This window comes from Oreochromis aureus, linkage group 15, assembly GCF_013358895.1.
Source record: "Oreochromis aureus strain Israel breed Guangdong linkage group 15, ZZ_aureus, whole genome shotgun sequence".
Taxonomy (NCBI): Eukaryota; Metazoa; Chordata; class Actinopteri; order Cichliformes; family Cichlidae; genus Oreochromis; species Oreochromis aureus.
The window spans coordinates 3,371,459-3,391,976 of record NC_052956.1 but is presented as its reverse complement, the minus strand read 5'-3'; the positions used below and the strand labels follow the sequence as shown (position 1 = coordinate 3,391,976).

Sequence of the window (20,518 nt, the reverse complement as noted above, 5' to 3'; positions counted from 1 at the left end):
AAAAAAAAAACAGTTAAACAAAGAATACAAATATTTTTATTTATTTATTTTGTGGCATGTGTCTTTAAAAGTCAGATGTACACTAAACAACTATCATGGTTCAAAGAAGTGATAATATGAAAACATGATGATCATAACATGAAAAATATTATAAATCTAATTTAGGAAAAAATCTATCCCTCAAATTCATCTTTAACTCTTCGTACTCTTCCGCTTATCCAGGCCCAGGTCGTGCTTTTTATTTTAACCAGTGTCTCGCTTGGTGAGAGAAATAAAAAAACGTTTGTGAGCACAAACAAATATCAGTTTGTGAATATTTGATTGACAAATATCTTGCCAATCAAATAGTCAAGGTTGACAAGGGTAGTAGAAAAAAGCATAGGGGTAATACATTGTATATGCAAGTATATGTCTATTTTTTTAATAAATTGCTAGTTGGTTGCTAGGCAACATTATAACATCATAACACATCATGCAAGTTTTGCGGTCATAAATTAGACGTTATTGCCATGGAATTAAATGCTATTATAAGGTGCTGTAAGTGCATAAAGACTACACATTTTAGTGTATTATGTTATCAAGTTGCAACATGATGACATCATAATATCTGATCTAGATAAGAACCTTCAGGGGCCTACTGACCCAAAGATGAGAAGACTTGGAAGTGCACCTGTGTGCCACTTTTGGTTGCTCAACTCCTGTATAGTAGGAGTTCACAGACAAACAGAAAGTTTCTGTATTATGGTAAAATTATAGGCACTAAGCACCCATATGATATACGGCCTGACTAGTTTAGTATCGGGCTGACAGATGCTAAAGGTTACTGTGCTTTAAAATCATACAATTTAAGCTCTTACATGACACAAAGTGTGATAACATTAGCTGTTCTTCTGAATGCACCTTCACATACCGAGGTATCACCATAACTAGACTGAAACACGTCATTAGTCCTTCCCCACATTAGTCATGTACTGATTAACCGAGTTTAACCATTTAATTTAACTCTGTAAATACTCCTGGATCTTTGAGCTGTGCAAACTGATGAGCTGCCTCTTCTGAAGTTTTGTGGTACAAGCAAGAACCAGAACAGCTACGGTGAAATCGTAATAACTTGTCGTCAAAAAGGATGATTAACGCAGAGGTTTGAAGCTCCATCTTTTACTGGGCTTTCTTTTTTGGAAAATTATTTTACTGTTTTTTTATATGAAAGAAATTTCAGCAATGTTTTCCCCCCAAATCTCTGGCTTGTGCCACCTCTCCTTTCCCCCCCTCAAGTCTAGGATCTGCGGATCATTAATATTCAGGGCAAAGATGTGGAAGAATCTGGTTGCTGCTTGGTGGCTCTCAATAATTCAGGGACCGTCATCTGATACTTTTGTTTGCGAGTGTGTGTATTGGTGAGGTGGATGTTCTGTGTGTGCCCACTATGGACAGATTGAACCCACTGAGCTGGATACATTTCTAACTCCAGTTACCTCTCTGGCTACTTAACAGTGATATGAACCAGTAAGCTCTGATACTGTTATCAGACATGAGCACACATTCAAGCTGTACAATAGTAGGGTAACGGTAAACCTACCAAGTAAAGTAAGCCTATGTAAATAAAGGTGCATAACATTGAAAACAAAATATGTCATTTCAGTATAACTCTATACTGAAACTATATTAGCTCTTTGGATTAAATTAACATAAAAAAAGATCCATAGTGCTTGTTTCTGCGTGCTGGAAATGTTGGTGTGAGTGAAAAAGCATCGGTAACTCGTTTAGAAATGACTTCAGTCACACTGATTCTGAATAAACCATGCGCACAACAATTTGGATGAACATGGTATGGAAATTCAATTAAAAATGCATGCTGCACCTACAGATGTATCCATAGCTACTGGAACGTTGCATTTGCATGCATGCCACAGTAAACATCATGTGATGAGCATCATGCCATTAACAAAGGCTTTCAAAGGTGTTAGAGAAAATAGAGTTCAAGCTCTACTGGCTTCATGCAGGAAAAATTAGACTTTCCACAACCAGTGGTTTAAAAGGGTCCATTTAGGTCAGAATGACATCCGAGGGTCAACACGAAGCGTTGTGGGGTCTATTTCAATTTGTTTGTGGTACTTTTGCACTAACTACACACACTTTCTCCAAGTGGAATGGGAAATAGAAAAAGATCAAGATGATTGCTTGAGATCATTGTCCTGTTGTATTACAGCCAAGCTTTTGCTGTTGGACGTCATGGCTGACTCAAAAACTGCAAGCTGCCCAGATCCTGTGGCTGAAAAACAAGCCCAAATCATCACCACTCTGCCACCGTGTCAGACAGCTGGTAGGAGGTATTTGTGCTGATATGTTGAGTTAAAACGTGATGTCGTGCATGATGGACAAACATCTCCACTTTGGCCTCATCTGTCAAAGGCATTGTAAACGTTTTGTTGTTCAAATTTAGATGATGAGGATGTAAACCTGAGGGGGTAGGGCTAAATAAGTATATACTTCAGCCTACTCCTTTTCAAACAACTGCATGGAATGATTTTATGAAATGTTGGTGAATGTATATGTTTGAAATAAAAATGAACTGAACTGAACTGAAATTGGTCTACAAGTTTTGTTATTTGTTTACTTGCTGCCATGTTCTTTCTCCTGCCAACCCTTCCAACCAAGCTATACTTGTCCAGTCTTTTTCTTTTAACTTTAACTTTTAAAATGCTAACTGTAGAGTCTGAGATGTAACGCCTGAGTTTTTAAAAAGCATTGCATAGTCTGACCTTGAAGTGAGTTTGCTGGGACGTCCACTCCTGGGCCACACCTGAAGGCTATGGCCCATTTGGTAAGATGCTATAGAGATGGTCGCTTGTGGTCAAGGGCAGTTAGTCATCTGTGTGCTCATTTAGGTAAGATTGTTCGGACATCTACATGCCTGGACTTGTCTCCCTGCAACCTCTTTTCATGTTTGCGGTTTTTTGTTAAGTTAGTTAAATATTAGAGAAGCATTAGTACAAGCAGCCGTGAGCTTTCTGAACCCGGCAGATCGAAATGCGTCCTAAATCTTTTTTCAAACTTTTTCACTCATCATTTCCCTCTAGTCTCCCCTCTTTCCTCATTTGTTTTTGTATCCATTCATAAAGTCATTGTAAATTCTGACATTTACCCTACTGCCTACTGGTGTTGGCCAGAGGGGCCGATGGCGCGATATGGCAGCCTCGCTTCTGTCAGTCTGCCCCAGGGCAGCTGCGGCTACAACTGTAGCTTGCCTCCACCAGTGTGTGAATGTGAGAGTGAATGAATAGTGGCATTGTAAAGCGCTTTGGGTGCCTAGAAAAGCGCTATATAAATGCAATCCATTTGTTCACACCACCCTCTGTGGATCCTTGTCTTTGTCTTTACTAAACTGGTATGCAACAAAGTGGCCTTGATAGATTGCTTTTGATTGTCTGTGCACAAAAAGTTGTCTACGTGCAGACTAATCCTGAGGGAGAATCGTGTATTTAAAAACTGCAGAAAAAAGCCCACAAAAAAACCTAACGTACCCTGATTGTACTTGTAAGCTGAAGCCTACATGTGTGTGTATGTGTGTGTATGTGTGTGCCTGCGTGCGCGTACACTGTGGACGCATGATGCCACCGTCTACAGTCTACAGCTCAGTTCATGTGTTAACGACTGATGAGAGATGTCCCCAGATGATCCCAGAACAAATGCAGGATTAAGAGCTGATACAAAAGCACAAATATGCTGCGTCTATATACAATAGACAAGAATACTGTATCGTTATCATGCATGAAAGAGAAGAACTCAACACCCTGCTACCCTCCCTCGAATATCATGATATGACACAGATTTTTAAATTGCTAGTAATGATGACACTGATATGGAAAATGCTAACTGGTGGTGACCTGGAGGCCACAGGGGTTACAGGTGCAGTGCTTATGGAATGAAATGGATGGTGTTACTCCATTAGCACTTCAATAGTCTTGGGTGTCTCTGAGCATAATCGCTGTGTCCATCACAGTGTTTGCGTGCGCGCCTGTGTGTGCCAGTCTGGGTAACCCTGTGTTCCGGCGTGTCTAGTTTCTAATGATGGTCATCCATAATTGAGAGTCACCTCGCAGTGGAGGGCCGTGAACAGTCCAGGGTGGCGTGGTGGTTCACTGGGCTCCAGCTGCTCACCGTGAGCGTCCGTATATGAGTCACGGGGGGTCAGCGGTGCACAAAACGCCCTGCACCGCAGGGCAGCAACCTGAGCCCACGGCAGTTTAATTGATGCCACCTATGATTAACTGTCAGTTGGGGATCAACACCAGCTAATTCACTAAAAGACGTCCTGAACAGAGACGTTTTAACCTCAGCACGTGGGAGACACGTGCTGAGGTTACACATGTTGACTTTCAAAGCATGGTAGATCATCGGAAAACGGAGAAAAATCCAGTTTGTCCACAAAGCACATCAAAATCCTAAAATATTTTATTGTAAAAGTTTAAGGTCAGGGATGGATGGACAGACACATTTAATATCTGCATGAATTAGGTTCCGTGAGAATCACATCTGTCTTTTAACTTCTCTCTGCCACGTAAAGCTTCGGTTATCTTTCCTGCAATGAAAACGAAGGCTAATGAAACATTTTTACTAAAGTGGCTTATCTTCAGCCTACATGAGAAAACATGACATGAAAAAAGCTTTGTCGTCATTTATATTTATATTTACTATACATTCAAACAGGGCTAACAATTAACTTACTAACATATTATCACATCTAAGCCAATAAAAACTATATCTTAAGTGAACTGTTCTTTATAAAATATTAATGGCACTCATAAACAGTAAGAGATACCTCTACAGGTGCACATTTTACGTCAACCTTTAATAAAAGTCCATACATTTGTTTCTAATAACCAGACTGTTAAAACTAGTCAGTCATCTGTTTTACATGTTCCTAGGTGGATTTGAGAACAATCAAGTTTGCAATTGTAACTGTTACTCATTCATTAGCAAATATAATTAAAGGCAAAGTGTTTTTTTCCACCTTGTCCCACAGAAGCTGTGCTGTTTAATGGATTAGAGCTGATCTAGATTTCTATAGGAATTCTTCACTGAAAATGATTTTAAAATTCATGGCTTCAGAAAGTGGCCCCGAGGACTCACGTTTTGACAATAGTAATAATGTGACTGGAAGACTGAGCACATGGATCAACCCAGCAGAAGTCCCCTGTGCTTTAGGATTAGGTTCAGGAAACTAAAGCTTCTTTCTTTGTAACTTCTTGGTCTTTTTTTCAGTTTGCTAATGCTGTGAATCCACAACAGCTATCAAAGAGGCCAGCTTTAAACTTTTTTAGCATTTCAAGCAAAAAGACTGTGAGATTTTTAGGGATTAATATATTTCAACATAAAGTGTGGAACTCGTTTGGTGCACAGATGTTAATAGGTATACATGATCGACTGAAAATGAATGCTCATCTGTAATTTATCCCCCCCACTCTTCTGTAACACTTCTGCAACCGGGCCGTTGTTCCCAGACAATCATGTTGATCTCGTGTTTAATGTGCCAACAGTCCCCCGGCTTGCTCTTTGTTTGGATGAATCATTGCTTCGTGAAAAAGATCTTGGGGAGCTGCCAGCTGTTTTGACAGGCAGGACTCAGTACCTACACATGCACAATGGATGTGCCCGACGCGCCGGGCCTCCACATTCAAACATACAGCTCTGTGAGCTACAAGCGTTTATTAAAGGCAAACTTGCCACGGACTCTGCCTCTTTGATGTTCTCTGGCAGCTCCCTTAATGATTTTTTTAAGCATCTCTGATTTTTCTTTGTTTGAACATTTTCATTCATTTTCAATCAGCACTCTGTCTCTTAAACTTCTCCGTGAGATTTACTTTTACAGTCTTTCTGTGAGCGCAAAGCTGATAAAAACCAAAAACACACAAGCTTTTTGCTGTCAGACAAACTTGCATGCAAGGACACGTCGATTTCTAATGAAGTCTGTAAGAGAGCAGAGCCACAAAATCGGCACATTTTGTTCATACTGCGAAGAAGACTTTAAAAATGCCAACTGTTGTGGTACGTGTGAAGCTCGTTTTGTGGAGAACTGTGTGCTGAAACAATGCTTTTATAGTTCTCAACTGTCAGGTCCACAGCTGTAAGAGCTGGAAACAGCGAGTAAAACTGCAACATCTGCTGAGCTACAGCTCCATCTGCTGGATGAGCTGCATGACACATAAGGATGGGCCAGTTCCTCCCTTTGATATTTCATCTCTGAGGCACACACAGCACTAGAAATGTGCAATGAATTGAACTCAGTTGAACAGCATAACTCCGAGGTATTAACCAGAGGAAACTAGTGTATGATTAATTGTTTTCTTTATTCCACTCCAAAATGTAACTGTGTTGCAGATTGTCCGAGTTCATTCGACCACAGTTTGACTGGAGACCAGCTGCAGACGTGTTGAATTCATTGCATGGGCAATCCACATATTAGTTCATTCCACTTCTTAACTTTTATTTTCGCTATTTTTCTTTCCACGTGTGACTCAACAGTGTAGCGATTTACACATCTGCCTATCAAGTGAACGATCGCTGGTTTAATCCCAGGAGAAGATACAGATTTCTTGGGCGTTGTGTCAGAAAGGGCATGTGGTATAAAAATCTGCCAAGCATGTGCTGTGGCGACCCCTTGTGATAAAGGAGCGGCTAGAAGTAGCCTCTTCCGTTCATTTAAATACGTTCAACTATTCTATTTTAAAGCATCTTCATTATTTAAATGAGTGAAACTGAAAACAAATGATGTGGTAAAATGCTCATTTTAATGTGGCGCAATAATGGAGAGCATTTTTCTACAGCTGAGGTCTTGTTCGATTTTAATTTATATTTTCTAATTTTAGTAGAAGACACTTGAATATCAGTAATTATCAATTTTAATAGTGTATTTTTTTGTCAGATTAGATCTGTTGCAAAGGTCAAGTGCTTCCCATTTCTGAAAATATACTATGAGATGCAGCTATATTTTTCTAGTTACAATATATACTTCCCTGAGTTGTGAAACTTGGAGTATGCAGTTTGCTTCAATAAATCACAGCAACTATTTCCATTTAACCAGCAAAATATAAAAAAAATGACTGGTGGCCTGAGACTCTTGCACACTACTGTGTGCAAAGAGGATTGGCACATATATTAAAACAACAGTGTATGAAGTGCTGCTCAAATCTGTTAGATGGGTCAGCTGTAATACTCACTGCTTTTAACCAATGAATAAATTTGCGCCGACACCCAAAAGCTTCAACGACAACAGTCGGGATACTGTGGAAAGTTCCTCTGAATATCCTGCATGCAGCTAATAACATAGTACTGTGTGCAATCACAGCACAGGTGGCAGCGAAGTACTCTTACTACATGAGGTGATGAGTGAATGCTGCTCTCTGCTACCCTCAGGAGGACACTTAAGAAATGACAGGCGTCCAAGCCCTGAAGTTCAAACTCCAGTCAACAGCAAAATGTTAAAGAAAATCTATTTTTATTTGTTTCCGTACAGTCCTTCTTTTACTGGTTAAGTACAACATCACAAGAAGCCACACTGAGGCTCTGGAGTGTTTGCCAGAGCAGCGTTATACAACAGCTTGGTTCATTGATCTGAGGGTGGGTGGGAGGGTGGGGTTAAGACTTGTGTGGTGGTGAGTGAAGCTGAAGAACAAAAACTGGATTCTAAAGAAACTAAGGAAGCAGCATGACAATTATTTTGTTTCCTTCTTTAAATAATAATTTAAAAAAAAATCCCAGATAACATTTTCTCTGATATGAATTCCCTGTTTGGATTGAGTTTGTAGTGTCTGCAACCTGGAGAGGAAATCCTACTGCTCCTTTCCACAGGATCCCAAAGAAAAGACGTGGAGGAGATCCGATAAGTGATAAAGCGGCACAAATTTAAAAAAAATTCCTACAATTGTTAAAAAACAAACAAAACCAAAAAAAAACCCCTTAACATTGACACATTTAAACACTGTCCCATAGACCATTTTGTGTTTTGTACCGCTGACTGGCATCACACCCCATCACAAACTATGAGACAGTCAACAATCCCACTTGCAGTTTAAACAAAAAAAAAAAAAAAAAAAAAAAAAAAAAGGAAGAAGAAATAATAATATGTATTTACAGAGATATTCACACATACAGCGTATACACCCATACTTAAACAGACATGTACTCATGGAGCTGTACATACCCAGGCAGTGCATAAACCCACCAGAGACACAGTTAGCTCGCTGTGCCGGGCTTAAATCAGTCACAGTTGTTGCCACATTACTACAATCTACTTTATGAAGCGGGGTTTCATAAACCTCATTTATTAAAAAAAAAAAAAAAAAAAAAAGCTTCGTCCAATCACTTTCAACCGTTATAATGCACTTGTGACTGAAAACAGGTACTGCGAATCACAATCATCTACTTAGTTGTCCATTATGTTCCTCCCAGCCATACAGGGACACTAACTAGGTTGTGCCTGTGGTCTCAGTGTTCAATGATGCTCAGTAACAGTTTACGTGCAAAACCTCTGCACAAGTGGTAAAACTGCAGAGATGATACCAGCGTTGTTTATATATCCCCAGTGCATGTTTCCTATGTATCCTTTAAATTAAGAAGACTGTATAAAGAGAAGATGCTTACTATGACTGGAAATCGTATTCAGTCAGATAACTAACAAACATTAACTCCTGACCTGCCTGACTGTTCCTAAGCCCAGTACAAGGTTTTCCTATAATTCTTATTCAGTGATGAGTTTTGTGGGTTTTTGTCCTTTTATTTTCAGCTTACTGGTTCTTCCTGTTCCACCTTTGGATAAAGAGTGAGGTATCCCAAGTAAACAAGAACTTTACATCTCATACTGTTTTTCTTCTGGTTTGGCTGGTTTTCAAAAATGGTGAAGATCAAACTGGTGGAACAAACAATCGTAGCTTAACTGAACTACAACAAGCCTGCCCCTCTTCTCTCGGCATGCTTTGAAAACCAGTTTGATGAAAATCAGAGTGCTGAGGCCATGACTGAATATTCTTCACACTGGATACATGGTTACAATCACATGAGAGGAACAGTTTTTACAGGACCGGAAAAAACAACAAGACAAGTTATCAGACACACCGCTGAGAAAAAACAAAAAATGAGGAGGTGATAATATCTGTGCGAGGAGGGACCGCGGAGCCAGGCGGCGCTGTGGAATTTGCGGTGTCCTGTGCGACGACTTGTTCCCTCAGAGTGAGCCCGCTCCGTTAGCGGTTTTTGGACCCACTCTTCATTCAAGTGCTACGCAACTTTACCACACACCATTGCCATGGCAACAGTTGAATCAACCCCCCCCAAAAGACATGTATGTTAAAAAAATTTTAAAAACTACAACCAAAAAACATTAAAAAAAAAAATGTTTAAAAAACAGAAGAAGAAAAGAACGAATCAGCATGAAGACACGACACCTCAGATAGTAGGTAGAGTTGGGAAGCCAGTGCTCAGACAGAGGTCAAAGTGGAAAGTTAGTAAAAGTCACCTGGGTTTGCTCTATTATCAACTCTGTTCTAAGACGACAGAGCAGACAGTGAACTTCAGAGGGAAGTTTGTACAATGTTTTCATTTAAGTTAGAAAAAAAGGATGCCCCAAATCCCCTGACACATACCGTTTATGTATACATATATATATATATCTATTAACATATATCACAGAGATGTCCAACCGCAAATCATCTCATTAAAAAAAAAAAAGTGACAGAACCTATAAACACTGGACCCAGCTGTGGAGCCACATGTGGCCAGAGTTTGATGGTTTGGTCACGTTCAAGAACAACACTACTTGAGGCATTCCTGTTAATATAATAAAACTGAAATGGCATTTCCCCAAGGCATATGATACATTCATAATACTTTTAAGAGTACACGTGTGTGTGCGTGTTTGTGGCTGTGTCTATAATGAAATATCTGCCACAAAGTATTTATTCATCTGCATTAAACAGAATAATGCATCTTTCTGTGTCAATTAGCTTGTACGTCTATCTTTGTGAAGACCTCGGGAGTGAGGGGAATTTCTGCCTTTCCTCACTTTGAGTCGGAACTTAGAAGACAGGCTGTGTGAGGGTGGAGGCCTGGAGTAGAAACGTGTGCGGTTAAGGGTTAGGCATTGACTTGTGATGGACAATATAAGAGGGGGGGCGGTCTGGGCACTGCGCTGGGACAATGAGGGCCCTCACGAAAGACAGCAGTACAAACAATGCGAGTGTTTATCTTTGCATGGCTCGTCTGGGCTCCTGTCCTCGCGACTGAAGCACATTTCCGTAGGAAACAATTGCACCTCATTGGCTCAACCGAGTTGGCCAATCATCAGTGACGGAAGCCAGAGCCTCTGGGCCCACCACATCGCTGACACCAGAGTTTGGTTGGTGGATAGGTTAGGGAACGTGTGAGCGTGTATGTTCAGAGTGACTGTGTGTTTTTGAAGACACTGGAAAAAGAAAACCCTAGTCCTTTCCACTTGCAGTGTCGTCATGGATGGAGGGGATGCGGTTTCCGCGGTGATGAAAGTGAAGTGTCGTAAGCAGAGGAGGAGAGAAGCTTAAACCTCTGCTCCTTTCAAGCCGATTCGTTCCTCCTCCTGTCAGTCGCTGTTGGGCTTCTTGAGGGAGAAGGCAAAGATGCTGAAGTGGTTACTGAGCTGTTTTACCTAGCAACGAAAAAGGTAAAAATAGCAGTTAATTCAAATCCAAAGGCCTTCAAATATTCTGATTCAGTTCAGTTTTGTATTGAATGCAAAGTTTAGAAACAAAAAGAAAATCACTGGTCTCCTCAGGGTTCAAGTTTTGGGCCATTGCTCTTTAACGTGCACATTTTCTCTCCAGGTTAAATCATATAGGACAGAAACATTATTCATCACAGCTATGCAGGCCATGCAGTAAGATGTATTATGTATAAAAATGGCTACATAAATGAAGATCTTTTCGATTTCTGTGTTTTAACGTCTGTAAGTTTTGATCTAAATTAACACAATCACTGTTTTTGGGGGCTTTTTAAGTGTCTTCTTAGCCTCAGGAGGCTGCGTGTTACTGGCACTGCTGCAGTCCTGGTAATCAGGATAAACCAGAAGGCAGAGCTACAGCAACAAACACATCTTTGTCTTTGGAACAGCTGCAGCCTCTTTGCACAGCAGGGAATCAAACATGTTCTTTGCATGTGTGCTCTTACCACTGACACGCCGTAGTGTATGTGCGCTAATACGACAGCAGCTGTCCACAAATAAAGCAGAAGCGTCTCGTTGGTGAAGACCCTGGTGATGGCTAACAGCACCACCGCTGTCATGGGCAGTAACAGTATGCTCAGTGGCTGGCAGCGCGTGTTACTCATTTGACACACAATCAGCTTACACTGAAAGACAAAGGCATTCACAAAAAACAAGCTTTAACTAGGTACTTCATCAAAAGTAATATGTATGGCACATTTTGATTTCTGAAAACATTACAGTACCTGTTTGTTTTTTGATTTTCTAAAATAGATACTCAGTGAAGCATCTTACAGACCGACACCCTTCTATTTCTGAGGAATTTCATGAGGTCAGTAAAGCTGCTGTTTCACCAACACTCAAGTATTAAACATAAATGTTAACCTGGCGTGCATACACATTACTGTTACCCTTTATACTGTTTTAACAGTCACATTAGCCATCTGTTAAGTTATGGTTTAAGGCAACAGTCAGCTAGTAACTGTGGCTACTTGATAAAAGGATAACATTATTGTGGGAGCTAGGCAGCAAATGCTATTAGTCTTGCCCGTCTGTGAGGTTAACAGACAGCATTACTTAACAGAAAAACACAATCGGTGTCTAAAAAGTGTTGTGTTGCTCTTAAAGTCTCACACTGAAGTTGAAAAGTCCTGAGTTGAAGTCCACCAGCAACTAAACAGAAACAGTGGCAGTCCACCTTAACAACTCATTTTAGAAAGAAAAATATGGTGCCAAGTAGGGGTGGGCGATACATCGAATATACCCGATGTATCGCGAGTTTTTCCACATACAATGGTTAAAACGGCTTTATTGTAACCATCCAGTATAAGTTGCCATGGAAATATTAAGCTGTCTGCATGTAACTCAATCTGATTTTCTTTTCTCCCACATGCTGTGAATGCATCATTAAGCCAGCTGTGATACGAGCTACAACAGCTAATGGCGAGAAAAATAGAAAAGCGGCACGGTAAATCTGATTCCAAGTTGTTGTATATTGGTGGTCTTGTTTTGCGGCTGGTTCGGTGAATGGTGGTCGGAGCGTGACGAAACTTGCGGTTTCAGAATCTGTGAGATCAAATGTGCCGTTTGCTTGATTACATGAAGTCGAGTGAGTTTGTGGCTTTGTTGTTTGTGTTTAGGCACATTTTGCAAACTTACGTAACTGCTCTTTTAATTGTTGCTTTTTCCTGTCTTTGGTGGTAGAAATGGTTTGTATGAGCTTTTAGCCGAGATTCTGAGGTTTCTGTACATACCACACATGCCAATTTTTACATTAACACTTTAATGTAAATTTTACAGAGGCTTAAACTGCAGCTCACCCCCGAAAAATGTAGAAATCACACACTTACCGTGACGTTGGCAAAAGCTGTCCCCACCATGAGGTAGAAGATCCTGGGCTGCAGCTCCAGGATGTTGGATGGAGAGTAGATCACCCAGATGGTGGACAGGACAAACAGAAGAAACGGAGAGAGGAAAGGCAGTAAACCTTCATACAGGCTGCTGTGCTTCAGTGTGTTATTCCTGTAACCCCTACAAAAGCACAGCGGGAAAACAGTTCAGAAGACAATTAGCAAACGCAAGAGAAAAAAGAAAGAATGACCTAAAGCTGATATAAGTTGTGCTTACTTGAGGACATTGTAGAGGCTCATAGGTAAGGTCACAGTGAAGGAACAAGCTGGAAATCAGCAGAAATTAATTTCAGTAGCTGCTTTGGCTAATGAATGAACATATTCAGTAACTGAGTAATCAAACACAGCTCACCAATGATCATAAAGGTGAAGAGGTCTCTGTAGAGAAGGTGAAAAATGACTGGTTGGTACCAGGTTTCCACACCCACTGCAGCAGTAACCAAGTAAACAAGGGAGATTGTCTACAAGGAGACAGGACACAAGACAGATGTATAGAAGTCTAGAGTAGTGTCTTACACTGTCAATCATCCAAACGGCCAAAAACTTACCACTTGGCTGATATCATATCCCCAAGGCAGAAACAAGATGCCAGTGTTATATTTCTCCCAGTGGGACAGTATGAAGGAGAACAGCACCACCCACAGTATGTAATAAAGCGTGACCACACCGACGCCACTCTCCCCACGCCCAAATATAGAGTATACAGTGGCCACAAAGAAGACACAGGCCCAGCTGTCCAGACCGTGGTCAAAAAGCTCCCCTAGCGGCGTGGAAGAGTTGGTGCGACGTGCCTGTTTGCCATCAACACCATCTATAAAAAGCACAGACAAACATAGATCAGCACATACAGTACGTGTTTATGGGGATATGTATATATGGTGACATCTCTGCTCAGCTAAGGCTTTACATAACTGGTCAAAGGGAGCAACATTCCTACTTCCCACTTCACTGTTACACCAACACAACTGGGCTTCACTCAGTTCACTCAGGAGCACAGCCTCATATGAAACACCACAGTCGCTTCATTTTAATGGCTCACAGAGTACGACAGAAGGATAGATAAGAAGGGATCAGTTTAACTAACTAACACAGATCGTGTCAGCGGGAGAGCAACAAACAATTATAAAAAGATGAAATTCACTTGTGTGAGCTGATATTTATCATAAACTGTGATGAGAAAGTCAAAACTGAAAGTATGCCCAGAGATAAGAGGCTTCGTTCATGTCCAAACATGCACACTTAATGTTACACGCAGTGATTACTGAGGTCATCAGTCATTCACTAATGGTGGACAGGACAAACAGAAGAAACGGAGAGAGGATTTAACTCTAACCAAACTCTGCAGTCTGCGATAGGTGAAATCCGCAAAGTAGCTAACTTTATTTTTTATAATTATTATAGATGTTTTATGGCTGTAAAACCCCTCACTACACACTTTATACACGTTCCTCCGACAGGCATGAACATTTTCCCACTTTCCCTCTTTATGGTTTAAACACTCTAAAAGTTCAAACCTTCGTAGAAAAATAAGTCCAATGTTATAGAATAAAACCAAAGGCACCCGCGTTACCTTAGACGGTGCGAAACGTTTCATCGACATTTTTGTGTCTCGCTGACAAAAAAAATCAGCGAGACTGCGAAAGGTGAACCGCGTTATAGCGAGGGACCACTGTACTTATGTTATAGCTATTAAGTGAGCGGCCAGTATGTACTGAAATCCATTTCCCCAATGACATTTTCCAGCCTGGATTGGACGACAATTTTATTTTAAATATGCTTTCCTTTAAGTTTTTTTAAAATAAAATGTATAGATATCAGAATTGGGAGTGGAATATATTTACTCTTATAAGGTTGTTGCAATGGTGATTGGTCCCTTATATTTCACACACATACATCCAGGATGTCATGCATAGCTTTAGACAGACTAGCGCAGCTTTATCTGATTCAAGTAACAAATAATCTGATAACTTTTATGATTTCCGTTAGATACTTCTAAAAAAATGAAAATATAATGCTATGAGATGTAACGTGAGTGCATATAAACAATCCAATTATAGCAAAAACAGAAAAACAGGTGTCTGCGTGCCTCATTCTATAAAGTAAACATCCAAAACAAAAACAGAATAGGGGCCTTTAAGCTTTCGAGAGGCACTGCGCTTCCCTGTGAGTTTCTCTACTTCCCATGAGTAAGAAAGGAAAAAAAAAAAAAAAAAGTACAATAAAAATAAAAACAAGCCACATGGAGTTGCAGAGGTCAGAACTTACCAAGTGTATAGGCTAAGAAGTTGAAGATCCCAGCTGCAACCCAGACCCAACTAGGCACATGTTGATGTCCTGCAGCTGAGAAACAAACATTGTGAGTATATGGCACGACACATGGAGATCATGAAAAACCTAGACTAGAGTAATTTTCCATATTACTGATTCCACTCATTAGACCAATGTCAGAGCTGTAAGAGCTCAGTACTGACAGAAAAAATCTTGACTGGCCCTCATACTGACTGTACAGGACAGCCTTTTGTCTCCATGAGTGTTTCATTTATGTGTGCAAAAGGTAAGCACTTAGGTTGGACAGCAGGCGTGCTAGAGCAAAGTATCTTATTTGCAATACAGAGATGTAGACTGGGCATGTTAACAGGAACAGCTCACTGGGTGTTGTTGCCTGTGTGAATGATGTAACGGGTTAGTGATTACCGTGAGCCACCATAGGCAGTCGAGTGCTGGACTTTGCCTTCCATAAACAAACTTGCACATGTCTGAATCCCTCTTCCTACTCTAGACAACAGCGATGGATTCAACCCACGTCTAGTATGTTTTAGGGAAAACAAACTGAGCAACCCTCCCCAGTTTAAGAAAAAAGAAAAAGTGAATGACCTACAAGATGCATTGAAGTCAAAGTCGTAGAAGGCCAACATGAGGAAGTTCAACACAAGGAACATAAAGCCTGTAAATGTAATGAGGTTTGGTGCCAACCATGTGGGTAGAAACTGTTGAGAAAAGAGTGAGAAAAAAACAAGAGGCTGTGAGAACAACAATTCATGATCATGCCACTGAGCTCTCACACACAGTTTTCTCATCATAGTAATGGCATATTGAATAACTGGAATTTAATAGGTACTCCTGAATAGAAGATTTATGTATATTAATATGAACCTTTTCAAATGACTGTCTGGTTACATGACAGCATTAAAAACAACAACAACAAAAAATCCTCCCAAGTATAAAACAAACCATTACAATCAGTGACTGATGTGTTCTGACACTGGCAGAAAAATGAGCGCTGGTAATGCATCAGGTCGTCTCGCTACTGTATCACAGCACATGGCTGGAAATCTCATTAATGATGTAGCCTGCAACAGACACATTAAGCTGGATGGGTCTTCCTCACCTTCACAACAAAGTTCCAGAAAGGATGCATGACGTAGATGGACAGGGGATTCGAGTCCACTGCGCTGTACTGCAAAGAGACACAGAGGTGTGATCACAAGCATGTCTTTGATACTGTATTTCATTGCAGATGCAAAAAAAGCACCTGCCTTGTTAACAGGACCGTATTGGTACTAAATAAGAATAAAACTGATTGCAGTGTGCACCTTTATTCATTGTAGGACCCAATGTAATGCACTTAGTCATAACAGGTTTATAGAATTGAAAAGATATATTGCATTGCACTGTGTGTTTTATTTTGGTAGGCTTTCCTATTATGAGTAAATATTGACTCTTTGATATCAATCCTTTGGCACAACCATCTCCTGTGATAGACTTTGATCGCACTGTCACTCCTAGATACATGGAAGAAGGGTGGGATCTTCACTTTTAGGGTTAACTATTGTTTTGTTTTTTTAAATACACTGTTCTTACAAAAGCTGGGCTCCCCAGTGTTCACTTCCAAGTTCACTGTGAATACAGTGCAGCACTTAATACTACAACAGCCAACTAAGGACATTTAATTTTACTACACAGTGCTCTCACTCAAGCCTACACAATCATTTATCTAACCTAATATGAAAACTTGTATCTACTGCTGCAACACTGACAGCGTGTTCACTGTAGATAACGATGATTATACTATGTAATGACAAAATAGGTTGTTTATGTAATAAACAAGAATAACCTGTGTGATTATTTATAACCACACATGGGAAACAGGCACTATAATCATAGTCTGTGTGCATTAACAGATACGCAAGTATGTCACTTTCACACCAACTAAGGTGGCCCTGCAGTCTGTGACCTGTTACAAAGGAATGTGAGAAGTGGAGAGACAGAAAAAAAGAAGTGAACTGATCAGCTGAGCAATCTCCACGCTCTTGTGTTCTTCCCACTTAAAGCTTGTCTATATGCATGTTTATTCCCCTTTTGAGAAAGCAACCTCTGTTTTCAAGGAGAGCGACAATCCCCTCATTTGCTCTCATTTGTCCTCCTCTGCTGTCTACTAGACACCAGTGCTTGGGTTACGGCTGCTATTAGACAGAGGAAGCCACTTATAAAGCAAATACTGGGGAAAAAATGGTTTCTTGTGATACTCACAGATATATGACGACTCTTGCTTTTGCTGCTGTGTGAAGCAGTAAAAGCAAGAGGTATTAGGAATGAGCCCGAATACCCACACTGGGGTTTTAAAGGAAGAAGAAACTTGACTGAAATAATGCAAAATATATAGAAAAAGTTGTAATGTTATAGCACATGTTAACAAAATGAAGATATTCACAGATCAACTTACTACTTGAAATACTCCATGACTTCCATGCCCTTACAGATGAGCGCACTGGTAATAGCCCAGTGAAGCTCATCCTTATGGGAATTAACTAACAACTAAAATGCTATTAGTTGGCAAACACAAAGTGTAATTCCGTTCAAAACCCATCAAAAGACAATGTTGTACACCCCAGATTGTTTTTTAATTGTATTTAGACGTTTTTAATGTGTGTCTTTGTTTCTCATATCCTACTGGATCCAATTGAATGGTTTCCTCTCCACGCTACCATTACAGCTGTTCGTTAGCAGTTTATTTCGTTACAGTGGCTGAAATAATAAAAAGAAATTAACAGCTGGAGTCCAATAAAAAAGGAAATAGATAAAGTCTCTGAACTGTGGGGTCAAAGCAAAGAAGCCTCAATTCAAATACAACATAGGCAGAGAGGAGTCGCTAGCTGTTAGCGCATAAGCACCAAATGTAAAGTAAAACACAGAAAATAAGGACACTTCCGAGCAAAATTTTCAAAACAAAAAACGTACCATTGGTGAATATGAGATAAGCTACGTTACGGCTTTTATTTTCAACAGGAAAAATGGGAAACATCCGGTATCGTTCCGTAAACTCTGAGTACCTTTACATATTTTTCAGGGGAAGCACCCTGCAGATCGTGACAACTAGCTGATAAACGCACAGAGCCTGTCCGCTCAGCGGCTAGCTGCTAGCATGCCATTGTAACCTATAAATCATACCTTATATTTGTCGAAGCCCGCAAGCTGCTCCTGAGTGACATATTCGTAAAGAGCCATGGCGGTACGGTCTGGCTCAAAGACGAGATAACTAAATATCTCTTCCTTTGGAATTGCAAATCCCCAATGTTAGCTGCCGTGTTCAAGTACCATCTAGGTTGGCCGCCTTCGTTCACGCCGGGTGAGGCGATGTCGAACCATAGGAGCCACTCCTACGGAGCGCAACCCCCTTCCCGGTTAAAGGCAACCGTAGCTCACTACCGCCACGCAGGCCTGGAGGACCCTGAAAAAAATAAACCACACAAAATATCATGAAATTCTGTTGACTGGGTCACTCTTCCACTATGGTATGGTGATTGTGGTCTCACCTGAGAAAAAGAATGCTAAAATTACTTTTAAAGTGCCGGAAATAGTTTTGACTTCTGTTAATTGCTCACCAACTCCTCATCAATCAAACCGCTTCTATGGCGCTCCTAGATGTGACGTGGCTTTCCTCTTTGGCCGGAAGAGACGTCACTGCGCTTACCTGCTGTTGGAGAGCTGAAGTATTGCTCGAACCGGGAGTTAAAAAGCAATTTAACAGAAAATGTGAGTGATAACATTTGGTAAACTTGATTGCAGTTGGATAAAATTTGTAATTTTGCTGAAATATAATATGAAACGTTGCTTATTTTACCTAGTTCAGTCCGTGGGGGTGTTAGTAGTTAGCATGCTTAGCATTGCTAACGCTACGTTGATTGTCCACTTAGAAATTTTACTAAAATATATGGTAATTTGGAGGATTATTTTGTAACTATCCGATCACTCGTGTCTGTCATTATTACTCTGTTGATTCGCATAAAAATCCTAATATGCAAACTGCGGCAACGTGCAAAATGTGGGCACTTAATTGTAATAATACAAGAAGTTGTGCATCTCGCTACTATTTCATTTTTTCCCAACTTTCTCTGTTAATTCGTGACATCATTGTCATGCCTTACCTTCAAGTCGCTAGTGAGAGAAAATAACATTTATTTGAAACTGGTGAAAGGTCCTGACATGCATTCAGATATCTACCAAAGCTGTACAAATGAACACAGAATATACAAAATAAAATAAACATGACTTTATTTTAACCTTTTGAAAATGCCTTTTCTTCCACTACCCACTGATCTAACACACCTTTTCTTCAACCCAGCACCTGCCTAATCCTGCCTCTGTGTCCTTTTGCAGAATGGTGACAGACGTGCAGCTGGCCATATTTGCCAATATGCTTGGCGTCTCCTTGTTCCTGCTAGTGGTGTTATACCACTACGTTGCTGTGAATAACCCCAAGAAGCAGGAGTAGAGTTGTACAGTGTGACTGCAGAGGTCAGTGAGGTCAGACACTGTTTGTGTTTTTTTCTTTTAACATTGTCATTTCTGATGTTGATCATCATAAAATAACAAATTGGACAAAAGCAGGTTCTTTCAGTTTTTCTTTTTATTTTGTTTCTATTATGTATACCCCCTTGTATAAAAAAAAAAAACATGACTCAAATCCATCTATAACTGTTATAGTATGGTAGCTTTTACATTTAGTTAGTATAATTTTGATGCTGTCAGTGCTACATTATTCTATTATTGAAGAAAAGTCTCTTCTACAGTTTTCAGTAAGTGTCATTAATAAAGGAAAATGCACAGAAATAAAGGTTATTGGGCTACATATATAGAGTTAATTTGTTCCATCTGGGTACATGGCTGATCACTGAGCACTACTAAAAATCTGGAGGAATAATTCCAAACAAACAGGGTTTTAAGGTTTAACAACTGTGAAACGACTGAGGCTTTTTTCCTCCTCCCCACAGATGAGATGGACATCAAAACCACCACCTTGAACACATCATTCCCCTCATCCTCTCCTCTTTCCAAGAGATGGAATTTCTGTTTGCACAAGGATCTTTTTTTCTTTTTCTAATAAACATGTTTGAATTTGAATTTCTACAGTCTTTGAATTTTTTCACCTGCTCTATACACATGTAAACATTTGTTATGCAACTTTAAAATACATGGAGTTTATTGCAAGTTATTTATACTTCCAAATTTAAACACAGTTTTGTTCATCACAATCTTTTTGGCAAAAAACCCCAAAACATGAACACTATATGAATAAATATACACATGTACATATAAAAGGATATGTATAATTGTAAATGATTTGTTCTCATTCATGCGAAAAAAGGAATGTGACAAGAAAAGTTAATTCAGTACAAACAGGTTTCTATTTAGGTTTTTACTCCGGTTGGATATATCACGTTTCCTTCATTAACCTCACTGAGTGCATTTTGCAGCATTAATTTAACCCTCTACTTCCATAAGCCTCACACAAAGCTTGTTTCGGCTTCAGCATACAGCTATGATAATTTTGGTTTCTTATACACATAATACATTATTTTAAACCTGCACACAGAAGGAT

The 20,518-nt window shown here is 40.0% G+C and overlaps 2 protein-coding genes across 6 annotated transcripts; one reads left to right on the top strand and one right to left on the bottom strand.

Annotated features, from left to right (window-relative positions):
- Positions 1–8,110: 8,110 nt before the first annotated feature.
- On the bottom strand, positions 8,111–18,671 carry selenoi (selenoprotein I). Of its 4 annotated transcripts, none has more exons than XM_039598627.1 (11): positions 18,453–18,671; positions 18,088–18,367; positions 16,028–16,096; positions 15,518–15,626; positions 14,905–14,979; positions 13,188–13,450; positions 12,992–13,100; positions 12,857–12,905; positions 12,580–12,760; positions 11,197–11,376; positions 8,111–10,678 (listed from the first exon to the last, which is right to left on the bottom strand). In XM_039598627.1, the coding sequence occupies exons 2-11, from the start codon at positions 18,142–18,144 to the stop codon at positions 10,571–10,573; spliced, it is 1,200 nt and encodes a 399-aa protein (XP_039454561.1). In that variant the 5' UTR covers positions 18,145–18,367; positions 18,453–18,671; the 3' UTR covers positions 8,111–10,570. The 4 variants fall into 4 exon arrangements, with proteins under 4 accessions (XP_039454561.1, XP_039454562.1, XP_039454563.1 ...); XM_039598628.1 differs by having other exon boundaries at positions 18,478–18,671; XM_039598629.1 differs by having other exon boundaries at positions 18,522–18,671.
- ost4 (oligosaccharyltransferase complex subunit 4 (non-catalytic)) lies at positions 18,668–20,040 on the top strand. Of its 2 annotated transcripts, none has more exons than XM_031755098.2 (3): positions 18,668–18,672; positions 19,297–19,434; positions 19,911–20,040. In XM_031755098.2, the coding sequence occupies exon 2, from the start codon at positions 19,298–19,300 to the stop codon at positions 19,409–19,411; it is 114 nt and encodes a 37-aa protein (XP_031610958.1). In that variant the 5' UTR covers positions 18,668–18,672; position 19,297; the 3' UTR covers positions 19,412–19,434; positions 19,911–20,040. The 2 variants fall into 2 exon arrangements, with proteins under 2 accessions (XP_031610958.1, XP_031610959.1); XM_031755099.2 differs by having other exon boundaries at positions 19,297–19,443.
- Positions 20,041–20,518: the final 478 nt, after the last annotated feature.

Excerpts from the sequence above, each read along its gene's own strand:
- ost4 (XM_031755098.2), top strand. The coding sequence starts at position 19,298 with ATGGTGACAGACGTGCAGCTGGCCATATTTGCCAATATGCTTGGCGTC.